The sequence below is a fragment of the Temnothorax americanus genome, unplaced genomic scaffold (assembly GCF_048541705.1).
Source record: "Temnothorax americanus isolate GAGA-0224 unplaced genomic scaffold, ASM4854170v1 Scaffold13, whole genome shotgun sequence".
NCBI classification, from domain to species: domain Eukaryota; kingdom Metazoa; phylum Arthropoda; class Insecta; order Hymenoptera; family Formicidae; genus Temnothorax; species Temnothorax americanus.
The window spans coordinates 102501-127580 of record NW_027509264.1 but is presented as its reverse complement, the minus strand read 5'-3'; the positions used below and the strand labels follow the sequence as shown (position 1 = coordinate 127580).

The following is a 25080-nucleotide window of genomic DNA, read 5'->3' as shown; positions in this document are numbered from 1 at the left end:
ACCTTAGAGCATTGCGCATAATGGCGGCAGATTTGGCGGTTGAACCAATCAGGAGACGACCCGTTTTGTAGGCGCTCACTTTAAAGTGAAATTTGATTATAAAGCCTTGTGGAAAATTTCGGTTTAACCCAATCAACTTGCAGCTCTTACAGAAAAGCAGCAGTTTCATTGGCTTAAACCGAAACTCGGACCGATTTCTAGTATCGTGTATGTACACGAAGCTTGAGAAATAAAAATGCGTGTGTGAATCATGTAAAATTTTAAATATATATTTAATAAAATATAATAAAACTTTAAATTAATTAATTAATTAACGGACATAACGGATGATGCGCTGACGGGAGCAGCCATATTGCTTTTTTGGCAAAACGGGTCGCGCGTTGATTGGCTCAAAAACTGGACGAGTGCGCAGCGGGAATGCTTCACCTCAATTCACCTGTCTACTTACACCATGATTCGTATGTCCATGATAGGAGCCAAAAAGCTGTGTGGCAACCTCTCTTTTCCACTCGGCTTTATCTCCTTAAAAACTCGCTTTACAACTGTTTTGTTGCATCATGCTTTATGCCATTATAGAAAAATATTTTTTTTGTTTAGCCGACATGCGTCGGAAGATTCAATAGGAACAAATTTTCGTTATAAAATTATACATTAAAGGATAAGATAATTATGTAGTAATATGTTTATTATATAGCAAATTGCGACAATATATATAATTATATAGCAAATTGTATAGAAATGACTCCTCGCAAATTCTCGTTTTTTTGTAATCGTTACTGCTGGAATATATTTTTTTAGGCAGCGCCTAGATTCGACAAGACGATGCGCATTATATGCGAATTGTCGTTTTTGTTAATAGAATTGCAAAATAGAGACGGAATTCATCGATTCTCGATAGCATCTGATCTGAAAGGTCAACAGGTTCGCGTGTCGGTCATCCGCGTGAATAATTTCCGCGATGTGATGAGCTTATACAGAAAACTTTGTCCGCAATATCGTTCTACTTCGATTTTTCTATCATTGTAAAAAAAAAAAAAAAAAAAAATGATACGAGACGCAACAATTTTATCAGAGTGTCTTCTTCATTTCCGATCGAGCGTCGTCTTCCAAGAGAGATGACTGAGATACGAATATATAAATACTTATACACAATTGGAATAGAATCATATCGAGCGTGAATGAAGAGATTCGGATTAGAAATTTGCAATTTTCATATGAAGCGTGAAAACGAAAAGATCCATCTATTCGTGTTTTTTACATTACGCATTGCATGTATAATACATGTACATTACAATTTCTCAAATATATATCGCGTAAGAAAGTAAACGTCAAATCTTTTGTATTATTATATCGATTGACAATTCTAGCAAACGACGAATAACGATGCAAGAGATTAGCAGCAAATCGTGGATTGTGTAATTCTGTAATTTTTACGTGGCAATTGTTTTCGATAGACCGAGATCTTTTGGCAGTATCAATTAAAAAATAATCGCTACACAAATGAGTTGCGGTGCATTTGATAAAATAAAAATATTGAACATAAAAGTACACGTAAATTATATAGCAATCCGCTCGCGTTAAATAATTAGAAATAACGGCGAGCCGCTCGATGAAAATGGGTAGAATGCAATACAAAACAAGCAAACGCATCGTTTTTTTTTTTATAACACATTTTTCATTGTCTTATAAGTCTATGGTAATTAATAATTAATAACAAGAAAAAAACCTTTTTCATCAATGTGTCTACAATAATTATTAAAAGATACAATTAGCAAATTACTATGTTGTGTATTCACTTTGTGTAATAATAGGTAATAATATAATTGTAATATTTTCTCCATATAATCATAGCGCGATATCTCTCACGTGCTCAATCGTTTCTACAAATATAATATGGTATCTAATTCTTTATTTCATATATATATATATATATATATATATATATATATATATATGAAATATATATATAGATTTATATCCACTTGGATTATTATCAATCGTTTACTTCCTTTTTTTACTGCTATTTATATATCGTATAACCAAATACTAAAAATACAAATGTTTTGCATATAGCAGGTTTTAAAATCATCAAACCACGTATCCATCTGGTGATCTTAAAACGCACATCCATATACATAATATAATTTTTTTTGCGGCTCTGCCTACAAAATTAAGGAGCTCGTCAAGCACGCGATTATATTATACATATATATATATATATATATATATATATATATATATATATATATATATAAACAGCATAAAAGATCATTTGTTATCGGCATAATTAATGTAGATTGCGATGGTAGCATGTGTAGAATAGACTTTACACCGTTTATACGAACCACGAAATATCAACACTGATTATTTATTGAGCTTCTCACACGTACACCCGCATCTCAAAATCGCTGACGGCGCTGATGCCGACAGTTGCCTCCGGCACCACCGTTACTCCGGCATCCGATCTTTGGCGCATTATTTAACCGCTCCCTTTTACATAGCATATGCGATTACACGGCAGAGATACTCTTTAGAAGCTCCTTAATTATGCGAGCGCGCTAAAAATGTCCGCTTATACTTAAAGATACTTGTATTTACACAAAAGAGCTTACTCTCGTTTATAATCTATACAATCATATAAATGTAATATTCAATGATAAAATTGTAACATAATAATGCCTAGCCTATCTATCTAATGCGAAAGAGAATATTTTTTTTACATCGAAATTACAATCCTTCAATTATTCCTGCATATTCTGCAATTAAATTATTATGTATATTACACTCGATCCTATTTGCGTTATAGGATATGGATGAAATCAAACGCGCGAGTCCTGTACCCATTTTCTTCATATTTTTTATGTACAATTATATAATCAGGTTGTGTAATTTCCCATCCGAGTAAAATAAGCACGCTATTATATACAATATATAATCCAGTGTATATTTGTATATGTGTCTGTCTGTATGTGTTTCTTGTTTCTACAATAGAAATAAATTCTAATAAACAAGCAATATTCTAACTAAATAATTTAAATCGATATTGAAAATAGGAACAAATTCAACGAAACTACAACCCAAGAAGCAGTCTCTGTCTCTCTTAATTTTCTGGGCATATAGATCGGTGAAATTTTTTCCTATTTTAAATATTATTAAATTCAGTATTTAATCTTAGCGCGTGAGAAAAGCATTTCTATTAAAGAAGAGTCGCCTGGTAGCCATCGAGCCTTTGGGAAAAGTATTGAAAAATTTCTTTTTTTATGCACACACTACGTAGTTGAGCATTGCGCTTATCGTACTTTGTACATTCTATGCTTGTAACAATTGTTACGACAATCTTTCTTGTATCATATAATAAACGTTTACTTGGTCTGTGACGAGAAATCGGAGATTTATACAAAATCATCTATGTTCAGAAACAAGATTACGATCACATTTTTAATACACAATTTTTAACAGTGTATACATATTGGTATAATTCACAATCACAATCGCAGACAAATACCCTAAAAACGTATTTATCCGTATTGATCCGTATTGATGTGTCACAGAAAGTTGTCTATAGACCATTTAACACACATGTAACATCTACAGAAAATTAAAGGGAATCTGGAGGAACGTAGCTAAGATAAATAATTGATTATTAACAAATTATCAACGTACATATATAATTATTGATAATTCATGAAATATTATTTGCTAAATGATATCCTAAATTTGATTTGTTGTGTGAAAAGAAGGATGTCTATTATTAGAACTGGATAAGAAATGCACATTTTCATGAAAAATTTGAACGGTGCTACGTGATGACTACTGCAGGCTCAGCTAGAACTTTAAAGATCCTCAACTGTGGTGTAAGTTATATTTATACAATACAAAACTAGATTATCTGTTCATGAAAACAATAATCGATATAAATCACATACATAGATTTACATTTGTATATACGTATGCACATATAATTCAATGTGATTTTAAATTTGTATAAGAAGAGTTAGTATCTTAATTACATGAACGCGAGAGAATAATTAATAATAATGACAATTACGACTTCTTGCACGATTTTAATTATTACTAATTTAATAAAAATTTAAACAGTTTCTATATATACAACGGGTAGTGCTTTTTGTCCATCTTTACAAGAAATTATTTACAAAATATATTCATTCATATATTACCTATATCAAATTAACATTTTTTTTGTATTAATTAGTTTTCTTATAATAGTTATTCTTATCATCTTCACATATTCATGCGTCTTCCAACGTTCACTGTATTTAAGTTTCATAAATAAAATAAATCCTTTTTCACAAGTCCTATATATCCCGGCCTCTGCGATATTATAACTCAAGACGAACCTCTTACTGAAAGACTATGTTTGCTAAGTCTGAAAAACAAAAATATTACAATAATGTAATTACGAACTTAATCGCTAAATTGCTGGTTAAAATATACATTCATCTCTGGAATATAATTACAAATGTGAAAAAACACAGCTTTCACGTTTGTCATTGTCCTTATATATCAATATATGTAAATTTATTCCCAATATTTAGGTGTAATTGTGGCATAATTGTCCGAATATCGGACCGACGTCTCAAAAACATTTTCATCTTTCGCATAAATAAGTACGAAAGCGTTTTACTGCTTTGTGTCGTGGCGTGGAGCTTACAGCATATGGCAGAAACTAATCGTGCGAAAAATTCATATATTGTTATTTTATGTATATATACACATATAAATGTATATATATATATATGTGTGCACTTTACCTACATATATATGTACAGAAAACTTTCATAACAAATAGAGATGACACACAATAAATTAATATGTATACACAAACAGAGACATTTGTCTAAACAGAGTCTATCAGCAAAGTCGTCAGAGTAGCAAATCTAAGCTCCACCAGTTAGTAAATTTGTCCACGGTAAATATGTATTTTACTTACGGCAGTACAATCGGATTCGCGTTTTTAATGCCTTAAAAATTTGGACTTTCTTTTACCGTTATTACTTTGTACTGATACATACAATGAACGAAAGGAATTATTATGAGAGAAGATGATTCCCGAAACATAAATATAATTTGGGCTTCCTTAAATTTTCTTAAATCTCTATAAAGCTAGCTCTTCGTCTCGTTTACATCTAATAACGACGTTAGAAAATTGCACATCGAAGAATGAAATTTAGTACTTGTCGATAGAATGAAACATTTGACTGGTAAAAGAAAGTTACATACAATATCTCGGCAGTTTTGGATTAGTTCAGTTACTTAGATCGTAGTGTGATGCATTTGAGCAAGTTATATCTGAGTAACTAAACTTTGCTGTTTATAAGGAGTACGGTATAAACGAGAATGCTAAACGGTGAAAAGATGACTAAAGCAAAATTGCTTTCGTCTTTTAGTTCGTTCTTTATATGCGCTATTCTTAGACACTTAAAGTTATAACAAATAACAAAAAATGAATGGTTCATTAAATATACAAAACTCTTTTCAAACAATATTTCTTTTCAAACTTGCAACAATATAATCCTTATACTCTATACTTTAGAGAAAAGAAACAGACAAAAAAGGAAAAGGAGACAAAAAAAAACGTGAAGAAGACGTGAGAGAATGAACAGAAATTCATAGATGCTATCTTTTATGCATGACTAATTTAATATCGAGACCAATAAATGTTTTACAGCACGAGATGCTTTCACACCGTCCAGCACTTCTTTTTAATATATTATACGATACTCCCGATACACATACAGCAACGTTGTGCGCTAGTGTGACGCATACAGTTTCACCAGGTGGGATCCAGCCACACGGCAATCAAATACCCGTTTATGTCGGATTTACAATCAGACAGATAGGCCTTGACGAGCGGTAGCTAATCACTGTCAAGGTCACTTCCCGAAGGTCATTTGTTTTCTCGGGATATTCGCCTCCGTTTCGCTTGTTCCGCCGTCTCCGCCGTTACTAAAACAATGTTTTCCCGCTGTACGAGGTGTTCTCAGTTAAAATAGTATGCAAAACATACAAAAAAACGCTAAAACATCTATGTCTTTCATTAATAATTAATGTGAAACTTCGCTATATTTGACATAATGACATGCCAAGAACTTGGGAGAGAAAAGATAAAAAATAGAATAGAAACTGCAAATTTGAATGAAACAACAGACCTTTTGCATATCAACGATAATACTAGAAATAGACATGCTAGTCGACAATAAATTGATAATTGCAAATCTAGAGATTAAGTGCAGTCGTGTACCCTTTAGGTGAGGCTATTCTAAAGAGTAAATCGATTACATACCAGCACCACTACGAGTTTTCCTTCTGTTAATATCGTCCGAGGATTTGGATGCGCCCCTAGTGTTGCTTGCTGGTGTAGCTAGAGGTGAAGCTGTATTCTGCCGTACAGACCTTCTTGTCGTTACTTCGCCCACAGACTCGTTGCTGGATACGGAAGTGCCCCGTAATCTCTCCTTCCCAACAGTAACTGCCGCCGTTGCCGTTGCCGTTGCCGTTGCCACCGTTGCCACCGCCGCCGTAGTCGCAGTCGCAGTCGCAGTCGTGATCGTCGTGATGGTCGTCAATGTCGGCGTCGTCGTTATTGTTGCTGTTGTTATCGTCATCGTCGTCATCGCCGTCGTCGTCGTTGACGTCGTCATCGTCGTCGTCGTCGTCGTCGTCATCACAGTTGCCGTACTCGGTTGCTTGGTGGTTAACAAACGGCTCTCTCTTTGCACTCTATTACTGGCATTGAAATTTGATATATTACTGGAATTAATTTGACTGCCAGAAACAGCTGTTTCTGTTTTAAAAAAATGCTTAAAAAAAATTCACTTTAAAACAAAAGCTTATCTTACGTAGCGGAACTGTCAAATCTCAAGAGATTAGTTTTCTACTACTTTTCTGACCACCGTTAAAAGAATGCGTTCAGTATTGCTTACTTTTGATCTTTGGGCTTTGGGGAAGCAGCGGATGTTTCATCTGACAATCGTACTCTTGCTTTTCCTACAGACTCAATCAATGGTTCGTCATCAGACGAATCTACTTCTACCACAATGGGACCTAAAAATATAAAAACGCTTATGTCACATATAAGTCTGGCCCAACAATCGTAAATCAGACAAATCTGTGAGAGAGACAGGCGAATTTAGAATTAGAGGCACGCGCTAGAGTGAGATTGAGAGGTAGCTGTGTGTCGGGTATTAAAAGTATTCAATGTTCTTCAGCTACATTGTAGTAATTCAAATTACTACATTTCCATAGAGCCGACCGGCCATTATCATAAGCTTGTATTTTCGTAATAACGATTGGTTCTCGATTACCAATAAATCTTCGGCACGTCCTAACTTACAAACAGTTCTGTTTTTGGCAGTCCTTGTAATTTGCTAACGATACAAAGTCTATAATATATACAGGATGTCCACCTACCGCATTAGCTGATAATGAGAAATTCCTTAATGAATTCGGGATTTCCTTAGCGAAAATTTGATGAAGGACTCTATCGTCCGTTACAATATATTATACTACGAGATATATATCTTTTTGTTTTGAAGAATTCACACACACGCACACACATATGCACATACATATAAAAAGATCGAGTTACAACATTTAAAATTTCAGAAAATTAAGTCATTCATAAAATTTTCGCTTTAAAAAGAAATTTTCATGCAACTTGAAATTCGTCAAAAAATCTGTCATTAATATTTGATGTGCTAATAGCTAAACAACCTGTATATATATATATATATATATATATATATATATATATATATATGTAGAAAAATATTGAATAAAAAAGAAATAAATTTTTGGATATCAAATGTAAGAGAAAAAAAAGACTCAACTACTAGACAACACACAGAGAAATAGTAGTGTGAAATAAACACCTTTCTTAGCCTTTGCCACTATGTTGAACCCCTTCTTTGATTGCTCTTCCTTGCCAGGTACTTGTTTCTTTATAGAACCAGTCTCTTCTACACCCATGCAAGCTTTAATAAGTTCTGCAGCATTCTCTGAGCATTTCCGTTTACCTGGTCTTGACTGTGGATCATCAGCTGTGCTCGATGCAACGGAACTCTCGCTCTCTTGCCTTTTCCGTTTCCCTATTTTTATTGTCGCGTTAGGAGACAGTTTCGATACTGCCAGTTTTGGACTTGCTTTCGCGTAGGGCGATATACTACGGCGTTCCTCTAATTTGTTAGGACCGTGAGGGCTGCTCTTCGGAGTCTTGGCGATATCCGGACTGTTCAACTTCTGCGATCTGGTTCTCAGCGATCGTTTCTCGTTGCTGTCGTTCGGGATATCGATCAGCAGCTGCTCCAGCAACGACTTCGGCGGCCTCTTGACGTATTCCTCCGAGCTGTTGGAGTTGAGCCTCTCGACAAAGTGTCCCTCATCGTTGTCCTCTATGCATATAACGTCCTGCCGACCCTCGAGCTCCTGCTTTCTCCTACGTTTACGCTTGAGGTGCTCCAAGTCGCTGGAGTCCACTTCGGGATTCTGCGCCGCCGGACTCGGTGTTTCGTCTCGCTGCAGCACCACGGGATTGGAGTACGTGTACAGGGGCGGGGTGGTCCTGATCGGCTGCGGATCTTCGCCGAGGGGTGACTGGATACCCGCGTTCAGATCGCTCGTATCGTTAACCATCTTCTTAACCAAATCGTCCGTAACCTTTTGAAGATTTACGGAAGGCTCTTTGAGCGTGACCTGCTGGTAGCTTTGTACATTATACTTCTGGTTCTGTTCGGTGCACGTTTCTAGCTTAACCGACGTTATGCTCAGTGGAACGTTACTGCTTTTTGAGACCTCGAACCGATCGATTTGCCTGGTATCGTCCACTTTTACGTTAATTTTAGATTCTACTTTGATTTCTGAATTGCAACTCTCACCGTTCGAGCAAGAATTATCTGTCGCCGCATTAGCATTGTTCGCGACCGCACTACTATCGAGCTTTACAGTTTCAACTTTATTATAAGCAACGTGATTTTGTATTATAGGCACACCATTATTATTATTATTATTAATATTATTATTCTGTCCGTGAGGTTCATCGCTTAGTCTAATTGCACTGTTACTTTCTACAACCGCCTTCGCGCTGTCCTCGGATACGCTCTCCACAGCTCTCGACTCCTCGTGCTTAGAGTTTGCCTTACCCTGATCATTTTGGTTAACAGTACTCTCTAATTTAACGCTAGAACTGTCCTTATCGGAGAAGTCCTTCGCTTGCTGATGCGCGCATTGCAATAAGTTATTATCACTATTCATACTGCTGGTTATAGACGCTGTCACAACAGTCACTGTGCCCGTCACCAGGGGACTGGGCATACTTTTGTCATTATTCGCCGTGTCTAAACTAGCAACCAAATCACTATGTCCACCACCAGTTCTCGGAATTGTCGACGATTTTTCGCTAGACACATTCTTCGCGTCGTGCTCACTGGAGTTTGATATATTGCGATTCAACTGACTCTCAAAATAATTCGTTACGGACACAGGACTTAACCTTTGTGGGCCACTGGACTTGAGAAGTTCCGAATGGGAATTTGAACACATATCACTACTACTAGTTGAGGAAGGCACGTTCTTATTGGTGGTTGATAAGGAGGGTACAGGTTCCCCCTGTATTACATTCTTGGCGCCGCCCTGCGTCACCGATTCGGTTGCCGACGCCGGCCTGTGCAGAGGTGACTCCCCTTGGTTCGGTGACTTTTCCGAAAGAGCGTCCATCGACTCGATGCCCGAATCCTCGCCGCCACCACCGCTACCGACTCTCTCGATATTCGCGTCGACGCCGATCCCAATCGGTACCGCTGTATTCTCAAGCAGCTTCTGCTTGACTTTCGCCTCGGTCACGTTTATCTCGCCGATGGGCAAGGTCGGCTTGCTCGCAGGTACGTCGATACTCTGCGACCTGGGGACTTGATCTATCGAGTTGCCGATTACCGAGCTCGGCGCGGTCTTCAACAGGCTGATCCTTTGCGACGCGCTGTCCAATTTGCTCTCCACCGCCGGTTTGTCGACCTGCTTAACATGGTTTTGAATTATCTTCTTATGACTGAAGCTCAACTGCTCGACTGTCTTGTTGTGCCTGTTTATGATGGAATTCGCCTCGCCCTTGACAATCATATGATTCTTCAGCTTCTGACAGTGTTCTCTTTTAACAGCGATATAATTCTCCATGTCGGATTTACTCTTAACGGAGAGCATCCTGGCCATAGGTGATTGAGAATTTTTCGTCGTAGTCTCTACGAGCACAGGTATCTTAGTCTCAGGATTGTTTGATGGATTTCTTGTGTCGCCCTGTTGCACGGACGAATTTGTCGATTTTAATCCAGAATCGCTCTCGAAGGATAGATTGGCGTTTGCTTTTATACTTGGTACCGTATTTGCAGAACTTTCAGAAGCCTTCTGATTATTAAAATGTGTAACTTCTGTATTCGGAGATTCTGTAACATATAAAAGTTAATTACTTAGAGTGTAACTTTGGATATATGAATTATCATTATTAGAATATTGATATAAAATAATTATTACAAAATATATATATATATATATATCACAAGAGTATATTTAGTTACATAATATAATAATTTAGATATTTTTGCATATAATAAGATTACAAATTAATATTCACCTCCTAAATGCAGATCTTTTTCATCCACCAAGCTTAACCGTCTTCTCTTGTCTTGGGTAATCAAGTCTTTCTTCACGCCATTAAGCTCCGTTAATTTAGAAGCAACACTGCTCAATGAATTACTTTTCTCAATGGCTGATTTATTGATGTCGCTATCGCTCGTCCTTCGAATTTCGCCAACCTTCTTGATTGTATTAAAGTCACTTCCGGTTAAAAGTGAATCCGGTTTTCTTATTGTATGAGTTATATCGCCCTTGTAACCGAGCTTTTTCCATTTCGCTTGATTATCTAAAATTCGACCTCCCGACAGCAGATTTTGTTCCCGATGTAAACCATCTCCGGATTCTGTTTTCTTCTTAGAATCCCTTCTCTTCGTTTTACCTGTAATATAATCATATTACACATAAATACATATATAAATATATAATTAGCAAACATACGATATTTATATAGCTATTGAGTAGAATTTCTCACCTCCTCCTATTTTATGTTCCTGCATATGGTTCTGTGCATCGAGATCCACTTGAGTCTTCGTTAAAGCTTGTGGAGTATTTAAAGATTGATTCGCGATCGCAGATTTATGCTTCGAAGGAGACGGTATTCTACTGTTCAACGGTATATCGTCGACGTCGCTGTTTTTACTCGAACTTGGCTTGGTAGTGGTACCAGTTTGTAATCGTACAGCGTCCACCGATAGTTCTTGTTTTAAGGCATTGGATTTGGCTGCAGCGGCTTGCAACATGTTATTACCGACTTTACAAATGGCATTGTTTATTGTGGAAGTAGACAGAGGTAATTTCGATGCAGACGAAGCGCCTATAATCATGTTCAATGATTTCTTCTGCAGCAACTTGTTTCCATCGATGCATTCCTTCATCTTCTTCAATTTACCTCTCCTCTTAATTGCATCACCCTCACTCTCCTTTAGAGACTTCTTAACTTTTTCTCTTTGTACTACTGAAGCGTTACGTCCTCTTAAAGAAATGTGTAACGGAGGCACTCGCAGCGGTTCGTCACCGGTCCCCGTACTCGGGACACCACCGGCGAACATTTTATTCACGGACTTGTCGGCTTTCCGCATGGGCGGCGTGTTCACGAAAGAAACGTCAACTTTATAAGCCGGTGTAACCGGCTCCGATTTTTCCAATTTCAATCGCAGTTTGATTTTCTCTCCCGGCATCGGGCTATGCGCGGTCTCCCTACTGGATTTTATTCTACTGTGTTTTAAGCTTCCTTCGCTGGCCGTAGACTTCGCCGTTGTCTCGGAATCGGACTGATCCGTGTTCGTCGTCGTGTCGTTTCTTCTTGAAAAATTGCTGTCCGCGTCGTCATCGGAGAATATGGAGTTCGATCTGTCGTTTGACGGAGACGGAAAGGAGAAGAAATCGTCCTGATTATCCACTGCACTCTCGGGCTCTGAATCTGAACTTTCACTGGGCATTGGCTCTAAGTGTCCTGTCAGAGGATTGATCAGAAACTGTCGTATCTTCCCGGTCGAGGTGTACTCTGGTTCCGGTTCCGGCTCCGGAGCCTCCTCTTCCGGTTTCGGAGACTCGAAGGTCTCCGTCTTGTTGACAGACGGAGCAATGCTAGTAGTAGAATTATTTATACGAGAGCCACTTTGAGGAAAGGCACCTGAAACCTGATTCGAGACTGACAGACGTGTGGTGTTGACTTGAGCACCTTGTGGAATAGAATTGCTTTGTGCGTTCCACGTGGTCCCATTAGCATTGCTCGTTGCGGGAGACTGATAATTTCTACTAAGGATATTCTGGCTCTGCCCGTAACGAAAATCAGTAGTCGCGCTGGTATCCGTATTGATGTTCTTCACCTGATTATGATGCAGCTGTTGTTGTACATTGAGAGCCTGATTCTGCTGGCTTAAATGCGTTTGTTGCGGTACGGGTTGCCTCGGATAAGGCGGCGGAGTTTGCTGACGTTGACTATTTAAGTAACCTAGCCGTTGTTGTGGGACATTTAAGCCTACCGTCGAATATTGTGTCAGTTGTTGGGTGAGTTGCTGCTGCTGCTGCTGCTGCAATATCGACTGACTAAACGCAGCTTGCAACATTGTTTGTACATTCGTGTTCTGTTGCTGAAGCAGAGTCGGCTGCGCCGCCGGGACTTGCGGTACAATTTGTGTTTGATTTATCTGTTGCGGTTGCGCGAGGAGCTGTTGTTGCTGCTGTTGTTGTTGAATCAGCAACTGCCGTTGTTGTTGCAATGATGATCTAATCTGCTGTCCGTTTACCGGATGCCTGGCGGAGAGTTGATTCTGCAGTTGGACTTGCGAAGTTCTATGAGCCAAATCTTGCCTAATGGGAAACTTTTGCTGCGTTTGTACTTGATTGTGTAAAACTGTCGCTTGCTGCTGCTGCTGCATCTGCCCACCAGCCGACATTTGATGCACCGCTTGCGGTGGCATCATACTTTGCCCAGCGCTAGTACCAATCACGTTGACTGCGGTATGTTGCTGCGGTGGAAGCGTCGACGGTTGATTAACGTTGACAGTCGCGAACGCCGAAGGCGTAGAAGTCTGTGGCAAGTCGGGAATAACCGGCGTCGTCGTCGCCGTACTGGCGATCAAGTCTTCGCTTCTCAAGGTATCCAAATTCGCTGGTGGCGATTCGCTGGGCGATGGGAGATCTTTCCTTCTAACCGTAGGTTTCTTGGTGGGTCTCATGCGATTGGTAAGTCCGGGATTGTCGATAACAGCCGGCGGTAACATCTTCTGACCAGATATGACGTTATTCGCGTGCGAACCAGCGTCGTTTTGTAAAAGATTCACGAGCAACGGACTGGACAGGGCGACCTGATTTCCGCTACCGTTCGAACTCCCTGCCAAATTGGTACCGTTGTTTGGTGACAGACTAGATGTTGTAGCAATCGTCGTGGGCTTGTACTGATTCGTTAATTGTCCGACCGTAACGACCGGCTGGGTTGTTGTATGACCGGTCGTCAATGCCGTGACTGTCGCCAAATTTTCTTGAGATGGATACGGGGGCGGCGGTTGCGCATGGTGTTTGAACTGCATTGTATTCTTGATTGTTGTGGACTGCGATTCGCGACTGTGTATTGCTTGGGCAGCGTGCGTCATACTGGCAAATGGGAAAGGACCGTTGTAGTTGTTCCTGGGCGATGCACTAGGATTGATCACTTGCTGATTTCCGGAAACGCCAGGATTCCCCGCTGACGTGGACTGTGTCGATTTCGCAAGAAACGGTGGAATAGGATCACAGTCTGTGGGCGCGACTACATTCGGAGAACGAAACTGAGGAGCTTTCTCTGATGATGTTCCTGAAACAAGAAATTTATATAATTTATGTAAGTCATTTCGCTATAGAATATTAATTTTTTTATTCTTTTATTCTTTCATAACCCATAACAACTTACCAGCTGCTATTATCTGAGCAACATTATGTAGCGTCGACGAAATACTGGTGGCGTTACTGGGACCAGGCAAAGCTGTCGAAGGGTTACCGTCACCAGCAGCTGCGTTACTAGTAGCATCTCCTTGTGATTTTGCTCCGCCATCTTGCGTAGTTCCAGAATGTAGCACAATTTCTTGCGCGTCTCCACCGAAGCGACTGGCTATCCTTAAAGATATTACCTGCAAAAAATATACGACAATGTATTACTCAATCATCCTTTATTTCCTACAGTTCTACAATTCACAAAAATGATATCATTAAGATATAGTAACAATATATAAATAAAGCTGTAAAAATCTAATTGGATGGGTATTAATTACCTGATCTCCTTCGACTTGTACTGAGAGTATGCCAAGTTGTGTAAGCGTTGGAGAACCCTGAGCCGCTAATTCTCGAAGTCGCAAAGCAGCTTCTCTGGGTATCGAGAATGTTACCCTGACAGAATTCCATGGTTCTATCTTATCTACTCTCAGACCATCTCCCTTTTCTGTAAATTGTATATCATTTGCTTATTAATAATTATTATATTTAAACATAAGATTAATAATTGATATTGATATTAATTATTAATATCCTATAAAGTAAACTTGCTTAAGATAAACCAAACTAAAATAAGCTTGCTTTACCTTTGCAAAGCAAAGTATTGAGATGGTCAACAATGATTTCAAACTTTCGGGGGAACTCTGGATCTCCAAGGTCACCCTCACAAGTTACCACCGTCTCGATCAGATCACCATCGCTATCTGCCGCCATGACTGTAATATTCATTATTGATATTATCTTAACAATAATACCGAGCACAAAATAAAGTACAATAGTAATAAAAATAGAGCAATAATAAACAAAAATATATTATTTTTCTGTTCTTTATTAAATTTTAAGGGCTTGTCGCGAGCATGTAATGGATAGATTAATAGTAATATAAAAAAATTTAATCTAAGTTATAAAAAAGAAAAGTTAACAGCATTAAAATAAAAGTTTAACTCTATAACGTTTATTATGTTTTCTTTATTAAAAGAATCTTATTTAAAAAAACAAAAGTGTATGTATTTTTCAACTTTTCCTTCAAAAATATATATAATTTCTGAAATAAATTAAATAAATTCTAACATATTTATGTATTTAATAGTATTTTTTCAATAAGATATATATAAAGTTTAATCCCAATAATCAATTCTTATTTGTAACATAAAAAAGCACAATTACAGGAATCACAGGTAATATTTACACAATAATGAAATACGTACCAATCACAAATCACATAACTACCCAGAGAGTGTAGAAACGCCTCGGGGTATTGCTCCAACGTGTGTGATGATGAGATGTCGCGTGTCAGTCTTACACCGACAGCCCCAAATCACACCGGTACCACTAATCTTGTTTACTGTCGAAAAAATCAGAGAATTGGAACAATTAGATCACACAGAAAGCAAATGTCATAATATTACATTGTTACTTAACACCGTGCATGTAAATAAGTCAATATTATTGCACATCGCCACTTGCGTAATGCGCATGCATATATTAACAAAATACGCATGATAACTTGCACAACAATAATACAATAATTTACACATGGAACACATTTGAAACATGTTTGAACCATATCCAGTATTCTTATAATAAAGTCTATACACATACGCACATTCAGGCAAAGTCACCCTTGTATCTCGAAGATATTACAAAAGTAGAACATTTTCTAGTTAAATATATAAATATAGATCAACTGTACAAAGTGCACAGCAAATTAAAAACAGTTCGAACCTCTAACCTTATTTTTTTTTTCTCAATCTACACACATGACAGTAATGGCAGGGCGGTGAAAAACAAAATCGTACGTAGTAAACCTTGGCAAATCATATGCTGGTCAGTATGTATATACACATATATACATACATTCGTACAGTATCATAGTTTTAATAGTGCGATGGGGTACTAATGGTATTTCGGGTTGGTTGCGGTTTTATGGAGGAAGTGAGCGCGGAAAAAAAAAGTTTTCACGCGAGGATCGCGTATCGCGCGGAGATAATCAAGATCCCATGGCAATGAGAGGCGAGAGAGTGCTTTCGATCGGGAAAAGCAGTATTATTCGCCGTAGAATCGATAGGCAGCTGGTCGCGCGAGAACGGCGAGAAAATTACAAAAACACACACGACACACAGGCAAACGCACGCGCGCGCGCGCGCGCGCGTGCCACACACATGCACGCATCATATATGTACACACACGCGCGCGCGCGCGCACGCACACGTATGTAGGCGCATAAACAAAAAGTGAGGCCCGCTAGGCGTTACTAGGTTATAATTCGGTGCGCGATTTCCGGGAGACACGGGGCGACTCCCGCGGGGAGTCGATTCCGCGATCGGCGGGGCCGGGGCCCTCCCGCCGTCGCCGTCCTGGCGGGCGTACGTGCCCCCGCTAGGCCACGGCTTTTCCCCCCTGCGCGGAGCGGCGACGTGTTGCCCGTCCGCCTCGCCGTGGTCCTCCGCGCACGGGCAATTAAAGATCCCCTAGGTGCCCGCGAGCGGCCCGCCGCCGCGGGGGCACCCGTGCGCGCAACCAGCCTCTCGCGAAATAGGTTATAGAGCGCATTTTTTCGGCGGGGTGCGAAACGCGGACGGGCGCGTCGACGGGGATCGGCGGCTACGCGGCGCGGGACGCGCGTCCCGACGCGCGCCGTAATGATTTTCGCCGAAATACGGCATCCAGACCATCGGGATATCGGGGGGGCCACCATTTTGTCCGTCGGGGGAGGTGTACGTGAAGTGGGCTCAAGCATGCTCAAGATAGACCGTCAAAAGTCGGGAATTATTTTTTTTTTCTTCCTCTTCCTCGGCCCTCCCCCCCCGCCGCCGCCCTCGGGGGCCCCCCGACGACGTGGACGTCGCGCGACGCGGCGCGGCGACCACGGCGGCGGGGCGTACGTGGGCCCCCGCGTATATCCCGTCGACCGCCGACGGCCGCGGCACGTCCAGCGGGCCTCACGTCGGACGTCGCGCAGCGCCGACCCGTTACCGTATGAACGCAGGAAAATTTCAACGTTACCCCATTTCTTTCCGACACTGTCCGGGATTTCACGCGTCCGTACAGCACGGAGGCACACCGCCCGGGCACTGGTCTTAACCTAAAACACCTCGCGCGGGCCCTACTTGACACTCGGCACACAGCGCGCGGCAGGGATCGCGAAAAAACTCGACATAATCGCTAATATAAAGAGACAAGTCATAAAACGCCATGAACAATAACAAGGTGCCGCCATTTGCAATGCGAGCAACTGACATGCGCAAATCAATCGCGCGGGGCACGCTGGGTAACTTCGTCGGGACGGACGGGGCGCCATCTTGCCCTGGTCGTTTTAACGCGACCACGACGACCACACGGATCACGGAACTGGGATACATACGTGCGGTGCATGTCCCATAACCTCGAACTCGAACGGCTCGAATCGCCGCGTCCCCGATAACGATGCCACCCCGATCCGCCTCGCCGCGCCCGGACGTATCTCGCGGTACGCGAAGCGCTATCGGGGGCCCCGCTGCGCCCTCGCCCTTCATGCCAACCCCCGTCCTTTCGACACGCGCGGAAAATCGCGCGTGTCGCGTGTCGCATCCCTTTACACCTGGATAAAGAAAGCTTGGACCGTCAAGGTTGCTACAAAGCTGCAATTTAAATTGAATGATAGAATTTGAATACCGACTATAAGTATGTGTATATCGCTACGCATATCGATCGCAGTTGCTCGTTAAACACGATTTACGAATACAAAGCTGATTATCCAATCAATGGAATGATTTTCGACAAAAACACACTACTCGCGCCGCGACTGTTTTACAAGACAAGTACCGACGCGCCGAAACATAAATCTAATGCAGGACTATGCAGATTGACCCTTCGCAGTCACACATGGGTCCATCGGACCCACACTCATTTGGATCTTACACATTCTTTGGAGCGTCCTCTTCTTCTCCTTCTTTCTTGATTGAAAAAAAAGAGAAGAGGAATGCTTCGAAGCATTTGTAGCGTCAAGTGGACCGCAGCCTAAATATCAGCTAAATGCCTAGCTTAAAATCGGGCTTGCTCCGCCATCTACAAGAGTTCGAAGTATTCTCTATATAGGTAGAGACCGTCAATCATGTACTCGTCCGCGATTTTTTTTTTCAACGCGGTTGCCATTTGATTTCTCACAAAACCGCAGCTGTTTTATATTCTAGAATGTTCAAGGTACGTTCCAGAATTGTTCGAACTCGATCGGACCGATACCATTAAAATGGCAACCGTTCAAAATCGACTGGGTCCATATGACCCCGGTACGACTTAACACGGGATTCCAGAGAAGCGTGACTACGAAGGTTTAACGCGCAGTCGGCAAGGAACTTGAAACATACGTTATATAATACTACGTTGAATTTATTTATCATACATATAGATATAATATGTAATCCCGAAGAAGACGATCGTTCTCATCCTCTCAAGTTTCTGCTCGTCTATATTTGCACACGTAAATCTACTTTTGTGGGGGAACGAAGGACTGCATGAGACCGGCGTCATTCATTATCTTCAACTGCTTCTCCGCGTCGTAGGTTCTGCAAAACAACGAAGTTAAAAAACGTAGCGGAGATCTTACCGCGTGAAGATTGCATACGAATGCGACGGTCGCGGAGTTGGAACGAGATTAGAGTGAATAACGGCGGCGTCTCGGGCATATTTGTCACGTACTTGTAAAAGTCGGCGTATCTCTGTTTCCTCTTATCGGCGACGAGTACCTTGAACGCCAACGCCGCACTGACGCTAACTATCGTCATCCATACAAGATTCCTCTTGATCTGCGACGTGTGGAGGTTACGGAGCTGCGGTTTATTTTGTATCGTAGACATCTGAAATCCACGAAACACCGTTATCGTAACGTAAAAACCAATGGCTCTGCTTACGTTTGTCCATTTATGTCCAGTCTATCCTTTTTCCAACAATAAGTCTCAGAACTGGAAGATAAAAACTAAGTTGAATCAGAATTGAAGTTGGATCTGCGTTGATAGAAATAAACATAGGCAAATGCCACCGACTGGAACTTTCTGACCGAATAGTTTTAGATTTAATAACAGGCAGATCTTTGCGCGTGAAAATAATTTAATCGATAGATCTCGAAGCAGCGGCGAAGCTGTCGAACGTCACGCTATCAAATCTTTCGAAATAGGTTATTTAAGCAGTTTATTTTAGTTTGTTTTTCAACAGAAATACGCGCAGGGGATACTTCTCGATCCTCTCGGGGGAACGAGAAAGTACTTATCCTCGAGACTCGCAGAAGCGTACAAGCGTCGGTCACGAATCCGTGACAAAAATACACAGGTTTATACGATGTCTGATCATCGATGCGGGATTCCTATGAGATGCACGAGATATACCTATATTATATAATGTTTCATTTAACGTATACTTAGCGGCTCGTCTCTCGAGAGGAGTATCTCGTGCGAATCGCAGGCTAAAGACAATTTTGCCGAGAGAAATATATCTTGCCTTGAACGAACTCGCTCGTGCCTGTCGCTGTCAAAGCTAGACGCAGTTGAGTCTAAAGAATATCGTTGCGAATCAGACAGGTATATCGATCGTCGGATTCGTCGGCCACAATACCGCGACAAAAATAACACGTCAAGTGCCGTGCACCTCACGTCTGTTTCCAAAACGCGACCGAATCCTTAGGCTGAGTTTCCACTGAGCGCGTCACGCGTCGCGTCGTCACAAGTTAACCAATCAAAACATTCCATTTCGATCCCGTCACAAGAATGTAATGAAATGGGATGTTTTGATTGGTTAACTTGTGACGACGCGACGCGTGACGCGCTCGATGGAAACTCAGCCTTAGGTGAAGTGCATACGTATGTATCGAGACGGAAGCGTCGACGATAACTGCTCTGCGTTTATTGGACAGCGCGCGTGTCTCTGTTTCATGTCCGTTTTTAACAATGCAAATTAACTTTGATTTCTGTTTAACTTACTTTTTATTTTTTTTCTAGTTCTAAAAATTAGAAAAAGATGAAAAGAGTAAGTTAATTAAATCCAGATTAAAGTTATAATCTACACGTTGATGGTAGAAATGGATATATAAATAAATCATATGACTGTTTATGATAACAATCAAGTAAATAGAAAATTTGCCAATACAGTCAGGTTGGATCTTTTGTGTCTAATAATATTTTTTGCGTACATAAATTTATGTATACCTATATTATGCATTATACATAAAAAATTTTTTTTACGAAAACAAAGCTTCCTCTATGAGGAAGCAAAAAGAACCTCTTGATTATTAGCAATTTTTATTAATTCTATATATTCTTCAGTTTTTTCTACCCCCATTATATATATAATTCGTTAAGATTTGATTGATTAGTTCTGGAGTTATAGAAATTTCGGTAAATTTGGCACATACATACACGCACACACATACATCACACATACATACACACATATCGACATTTTTTAAAATAGCGATTTTTCGACGTTTTAGAACATTCTGAACACATTGGCAAAAGCAACTCGAAAACATTTTTTTTTACGAAAACAAAGCTTATGAGAGAGGAAGCAATTAAAAACCGTGCGCCATTATACTGTCGGGGTCTTGAAACGCAGTCCGAAGCTGAAGCTAGAATAGGATACAATCACATAATTAAATTGATAATCAATTTAACAACACCGATACTAATACGCGTCTTTAGAACCACTGCAAAATAATGTTGCGAAAAATATCATCCCCAGCTAGAGGGTTCGAATCTGGACCTCATCCCTACCATCCGGGATGACGGACGTCTTTTATACCAATTCGATATTTCGACCATCGTGAGACAATAATGTGATGACATTTATCGCAACAATCTATAAATATTAACTTAAGGAGAACGTCTTTTAAGGCAAACGTGTATAATAAATTACGTATTAAGTGAGTCATGACCGCTATGATCTTTATAACAAAATCAAGTAAATAGGAGAAATATGATTGTATATACGGTCAAACTGCATATTTTGTACCTATAAATAATATTTTTACTTCGCAAACCACGCGCCGTCACTGTCGGTCTTGAAACGCAGCTTAGCTGTCTAAAGCTGAAGCTAGAATAGTACAATCACATTTGAATTGATAATCAATTTAACAACATTAGTAGAAGTGGACATTATGCGAGTCATTCCTTTTTATTCCTGCATTGAATCTCTTCGTGCGGCCTTTTTGTGCTGAAAATGAAACTAATATGAAAGAGTGTTGTAAGAAAAGAAAAAGAAAGGCTGAATTTTTTAAATTAGCTGAAAAAAAAGGAGAAGTTTGTTGTATAAACGTATCGGTTTTTGTTCATCGAAATCTGAAGTCGGTGAAGAGTTCCATCTTCCATCAACATTTGATTCCGAACGAATATTCAGCGCGATTTCAATGAAACTCCGATTAACTTTAATACGCGATAAAATTCAACTGTTAAAATCGGAGCAAAATTTCTAGCTATGTACGTGTAATCGTCCCTAATCTAATCTCCTTTTTTCCACATGTTAAACAAGAAATTAACGTTTCTATCCATGTTAACGAAAGAGTGTATGTACTTGATAAGTTAATCGCTGATTAAATCGCAATTTAGTTGATCGTCATATCATCGTCACTGTTCTCAAAGAGAGGAATCGAGAGAAAGAAACAAGAGACGCGGAGAAGAGAAAGAGGAAGAGAGAGAGAGAGGAGGGGGAGAAAAAGAGAGAATAAAAGAGAGAAAAGGAAAGAGAGCATTTACCGGACCCGCCATTGGTGGAATCTGGACAAATCGAGCGACGCAACGAAACCGCATCGCATCTACGGCGTTCAACGGCGTTTGCGTCATCGGACAATTGTTTATTGTTTCGGGATTAGAATTCGTCGTCGAGGCGTCGAGGGGTGTCGAAGGGGGGGTCCTCTTCGATGAGTGACGAGTGATAGTGCGAGGGGGACGTTCCTCGTTCCTCGTTGTGTTCCGACGCGGTTACATAATTATTTCGGCATGACTTTTCGGTCTCGCGTATGAATCCTCGGCGGAGATCGCGGTCCCGTTGACGTTGGTTGACGCGATCGAGGTCAATGCGTAGGAGGAGTGCGGACTCGCTCCGTGGCGCGATGGCAGCGTTGCGTTGCGCAGAAGGGCGAACGGTGACAGCTGACTAATGTGATTCGGTCCGTGGGAGAACTCAACGTCCTCGGCGTCCTCGCTCCCGCGTACATCTGTACTCACTTTGCACCTGCGAGCCCTACATAACGCACGTAGACGCGCTGGCTCGGACAAACGGTCAGTCGACAGGCACGGAGGGTATACCCTAGTTTTTCTCCCATTCCCCCCCCTCGGAGGAGCCGATTAATCCTGAAAAGCGTGGGCTCCGTTCCTCGGGACGTCGCGCGTCGCTCGTCCGAGCTAGAAAATCTGGAAATCCTAGACGCACGATATCGGGGGAATCGATATCGCTCTCGCTCGAATTTGCCTCTCGGGAAGGCCAGGTATTTTGCATCTCGATTATATACTATGCACACGCGAGATACGGTGTACTCGGTTTTTTATCGTGCGATTGTCCCGTCATAGTCAGCGCGAATTTTTCTGTAAGTACGTGAGTAATTTGGTGAATCAGTTGTCAAGTTGCACAGACCCACGTAACGTGTTCTTGTTTTATTTTTGAAATTTAAGTAATCCGTTTCCCCCCCTCCCCCGCGATTCTTTGCGTATCGGGAAGTGATCCCTCACCTCGCATGAATTTACGTATTACGCATAAATTCTAAAAATGTTAACAATTCTTGTCCGTCATTTGCATATCAATCGAATGTGTGGTGCGAAGAATATCTGAGTGATGAGCAATTTGCATTTCAAAACAGAGTTTTCTAGAGGGCTGTACCGGAGCAGTTGCTCTGTATCCAGCGATCATGGAACAGATGATCGCGCTGAGTACGCAAAATCCATTGTCCTTATTGGTTAAATTTGGAATGATGGCCTGGAACAACAGCTGCGGGAACGACAACTGTTCCGGCCACGGGGAATGCCATAATGGGACTTGTCTGTGCGAGGTAGTACTTTTGTTGATCTGTTGACCGCGCTGAATCGTTTCGCGACGATAACGTTGAATCATCTCGTTTCCAGATCCAGTTTGACGGACCGGAATGCCACATCCCAAATCTAAGTTATTACATCGCCTTCGCCACGATTTTTTTCATACTCGGTTTCGTCTGCTTGATACAACTTGTCATGTGTATCGTCGCCGAGTGGCAGCGGATGAAGGCGCCGTCGTTTCTGAGAGCTTGCCGGGTCACTACTCAAAAAGTGTTGTACTTTGTGGTTTTCCTCGCGTCGATGATACGAGGGGCATACTTCACCTCGCCGGTATTTAAAAATATTTACATTTTTTTTTAATTATAACTTTTTGTTTTATTATGCTTTTAATCGCACGGTCTTAATTTTCTTGCAGACTGCTTTCAAGGAGGGCTGGTCCAGGAGCTTGCTGTCAGCGTATTACCCGTTGCTCTTGAGTGGATCATCGTTGATCGTCTGTTTCTGGGCCGAAGTGGTTCATCTGAGAGACATTCGCTGGGACAAACCTCAGTTTTTGTCAAAATCTTTTCTGGCCTTTGTCGTCTTCAACATAATAACGTATTCCCTCTTGTTAGCGGAGTTTATCACGGCTCAGACCTATTCACAAGTAGATCAAGTAAGTAACAGAATATGGGAAAATGTAATTTATATTTATTATAATATCCTATTGAGATTTGAATGTGTGACATTCTTGATAAAAATAATTTGTTAATAAAATTCTTTTTTCTTTCTAGAGCTTTTATGCACATGTATTCAATGGCTGTTACGCAGTGCTCCTATTCATTGTAGTGATCTTCTTCTTGATCTATGGAGTGGAAGTATTTTTCAAAGTATGCTCCTTTCACATTGTAATGCTTTTACTATAGCATTTTTACATTGTCGAGTTTTCTTATGGGTATTTTTTTTATTATTAGGTTCGTGGTGGATTCTTAAATGAATGTCAAGTTGCTTCCATTGCAACGAATAAACGTGTAGCTGATACAACGAAAGTCCCTGCCGAGGATCAAGTAACGGCGAAGTTGTTCGATCCAGGTCCGTCTACATCTACAGCAGAGCCTGTGCACATGCGGCAAGTGAATACGTCTCAATTACATCAGTCAAGATTTGGATTACTCTCTCAAGCTTTTATGCTGTTTATAGTAGTTGGTTTTCTGTTCAGCGAGACCCTCAGTGAATTTTGGAAAACAAAGTAAGGAAACGAAAGAACACGAATATAAGTTGTAAGTTATAACAGAATTTTTAGACTTTTCCTAACGTATATTCTTATTCCAGGGTGCCATTGTACAGCAGGAATTGGCATGACGTTGTGTTTCGTGTTATTGAAGTTGGCGTCGCACTATGGTTTCCTTGTGTTCTTTGGAATTGTATGAGGTATGTTCATACTTTTTCATCTATCTAAAATTAAATAAAAAAATAATAAAATAAAATTAAATAAATAATAAAATTTTTTTTATAAATATTTTTTTTTTATAATATGCTCTTTTGCAATATCATTTCGTCATTTCCGTTTCAGTCCAGAGCAATTATGGATCCTAAATCCGAAGCGTTTATTGAAGAGACTGGATCTGGATCAAGGAAAACACATAAAGGAAATTGAGTTGCAAGAAAAGGGCGCGTCTCAAGATACCGCGTTTCTCTCTGCAGATACAGCATCGATTAACAGCAAAGATTGCTGGATCTGTTATGACAGTGAGAGACAAGATGCTGGTCCATTGATACAACCATGCTTTTGTAGGGGTGATGTAAGTGCTGTACATCACGACTGTTTGCGTCGCTGGCTCGTTGAGGTAAAGTGGTTACGACGTTTTATTTTGAATATTTCTTGTCGGATCATCTGTGTGTTTGTCACCTTGTCGATCGTGATTTTTTTTTCTTTCAGAGTTCTGTAAATGCTGACAGTCTCGTTTGTAAAGTGTGCAATACGAAATACAATGTTGAACAT

The 25080-nt window shown here is 40.5% G+C and overlaps 3 protein-coding genes across 10 annotated transcripts in view; 1 reads left to right on the top strand and 2 right to left on the bottom strand.

Moving 5' to 3' along the window:
* Positions 1-1217: 1217 nt before the first annotated feature.
* LOC143894124 (uncharacterized) lies at positions 1218-17346 on the bottom strand. Of its 7 annotated transcripts, none has more exons than XM_077400206.1 (11): positions 17116-17345; positions 15318-15454; positions 14697-14825; positions 14391-14557; positions 14033-14249; positions 11114-13936; positions 10640-11020; positions 7893-10451; positions 6945-7065; positions 6305-6747; positions 1218-5986 (listed from the first exon to the last, which is right to left on the bottom strand). In XM_077400206.1, exons 3-11 carry the CDS (start codon positions 14821-14823, stop codon positions 5895-5897), a joined length of 6930 nt encoding a protein of 2309 aa, XP_077256332.1. In that variant the 5' UTR covers positions 14824-14825; positions 15318-15454; positions 17116-17345; the 3' UTR covers positions 1218-5894. The 7 variants fall into 7 exon arrangements, with proteins under 7 accessions (XP_077256332.1, XP_077256335.1, XP_077256333.1 ...); XM_077400209.1 differs by having other exon boundaries at positions 1218-4387; XM_077400207.1 differs by having other exon boundaries at positions 6305-6741.
* A 1110-nt stretch (positions 17347-18456) lies between these two features.
* Cype (cytochrome c oxidase subunit cyclope) lies at positions 18457-19742 on the bottom strand. Its single transcript, XM_077400205.1, has 3 exons — positions 19582-19742; positions 18787-18944; positions 18457-18653 (listed from the first exon to the last, which is right to left on the bottom strand). The coding sequence occupies exons 2-3, from the start codon at positions 18942-18944 to the stop codon at positions 18575-18577; spliced, it is 237 nt and encodes a 78-aa protein (XP_077256331.1). The 5' UTR covers positions 19582-19742; the 3' UTR covers positions 18457-18574.
* A 2165-nt stretch (positions 19743-21907) lies between these two features.
* Positions 21908-25080, top strand: part of LOC143894160 (uncharacterized) — a 4494-nt gene continuing 1321 nt past the window's right edge. Inside the window, exons 1-9 of one of the 2 annotated variants that reach the window (XM_077400290.1) lie at positions 21908-22352; positions 22928-23116; positions 23190-23429; positions 23515-23754; positions 23873-23968; positions 24053-24327; positions 24411-24509; positions 24652-24925; positions 25018-25080. The exon at positions 25018-25080 is cut by the window's right edge and continues 182 nt beyond it. In XM_077400290.1, the coding sequence (XP_077256416.1) occupies positions 22976-23116; positions 23190-23429; positions 23515-23754; positions 23873-23968; positions 24053-24327; positions 24411-24509; positions 24652-24925; positions 25018-25080 (1428 nt within the window). In that variant the 5' untranslated portion in view covers positions 21908-22352; positions 22928-22975. Of the gene's footprint in view, positions 22559-22927; positions 23117-23189; positions 23430-23514; positions 23755-23872; positions 23969-24052; positions 24328-24410; positions 24510-24651; positions 24926-25017 lie in introns of both variants that reach the window. The other variant, XM_077400289.1, reaches the window with a different exon arrangement.

Excerpts from the sequence above, each read along its gene's own strand:
- LOC143894124 (XM_077400206.1), bottom strand. The coding sequence starts at position 14,823 with ATGGCGGCAGATAGCGATGGTGATCTGATCGAGACGGTGGTAACTTGT. Across the intron at positions 14,250-14,390 it reads TACAAGTCGAAGGAGATCAG|GTAATATCTTTAAGGATAGC; the intron begins GTAATTAATACC and ends TATTTTTTGCAG. Across the intron at positions 6,748-6,944 it reads CCAAAGCCCAAAGATCAAAA|TAATAGAGTGCAAAGAGAGA; the intron begins GTAAGCAATACT and ends TTTCAATGCCAG.
- Cype (XM_077400205.1), bottom strand. The coding sequence starts at position 18,944 with ATGTCTACGATACAAAATAAACCGCAGCTCCGTAACCTCCACACGTCG. Across the intron at positions 18,654-18,786 it reads AGATACGCCGACTTTTACAA|AACCTACGACGCGGAGAAGC; the intron begins GTACGTGACAAA and ends GTTGTTTTGCAG.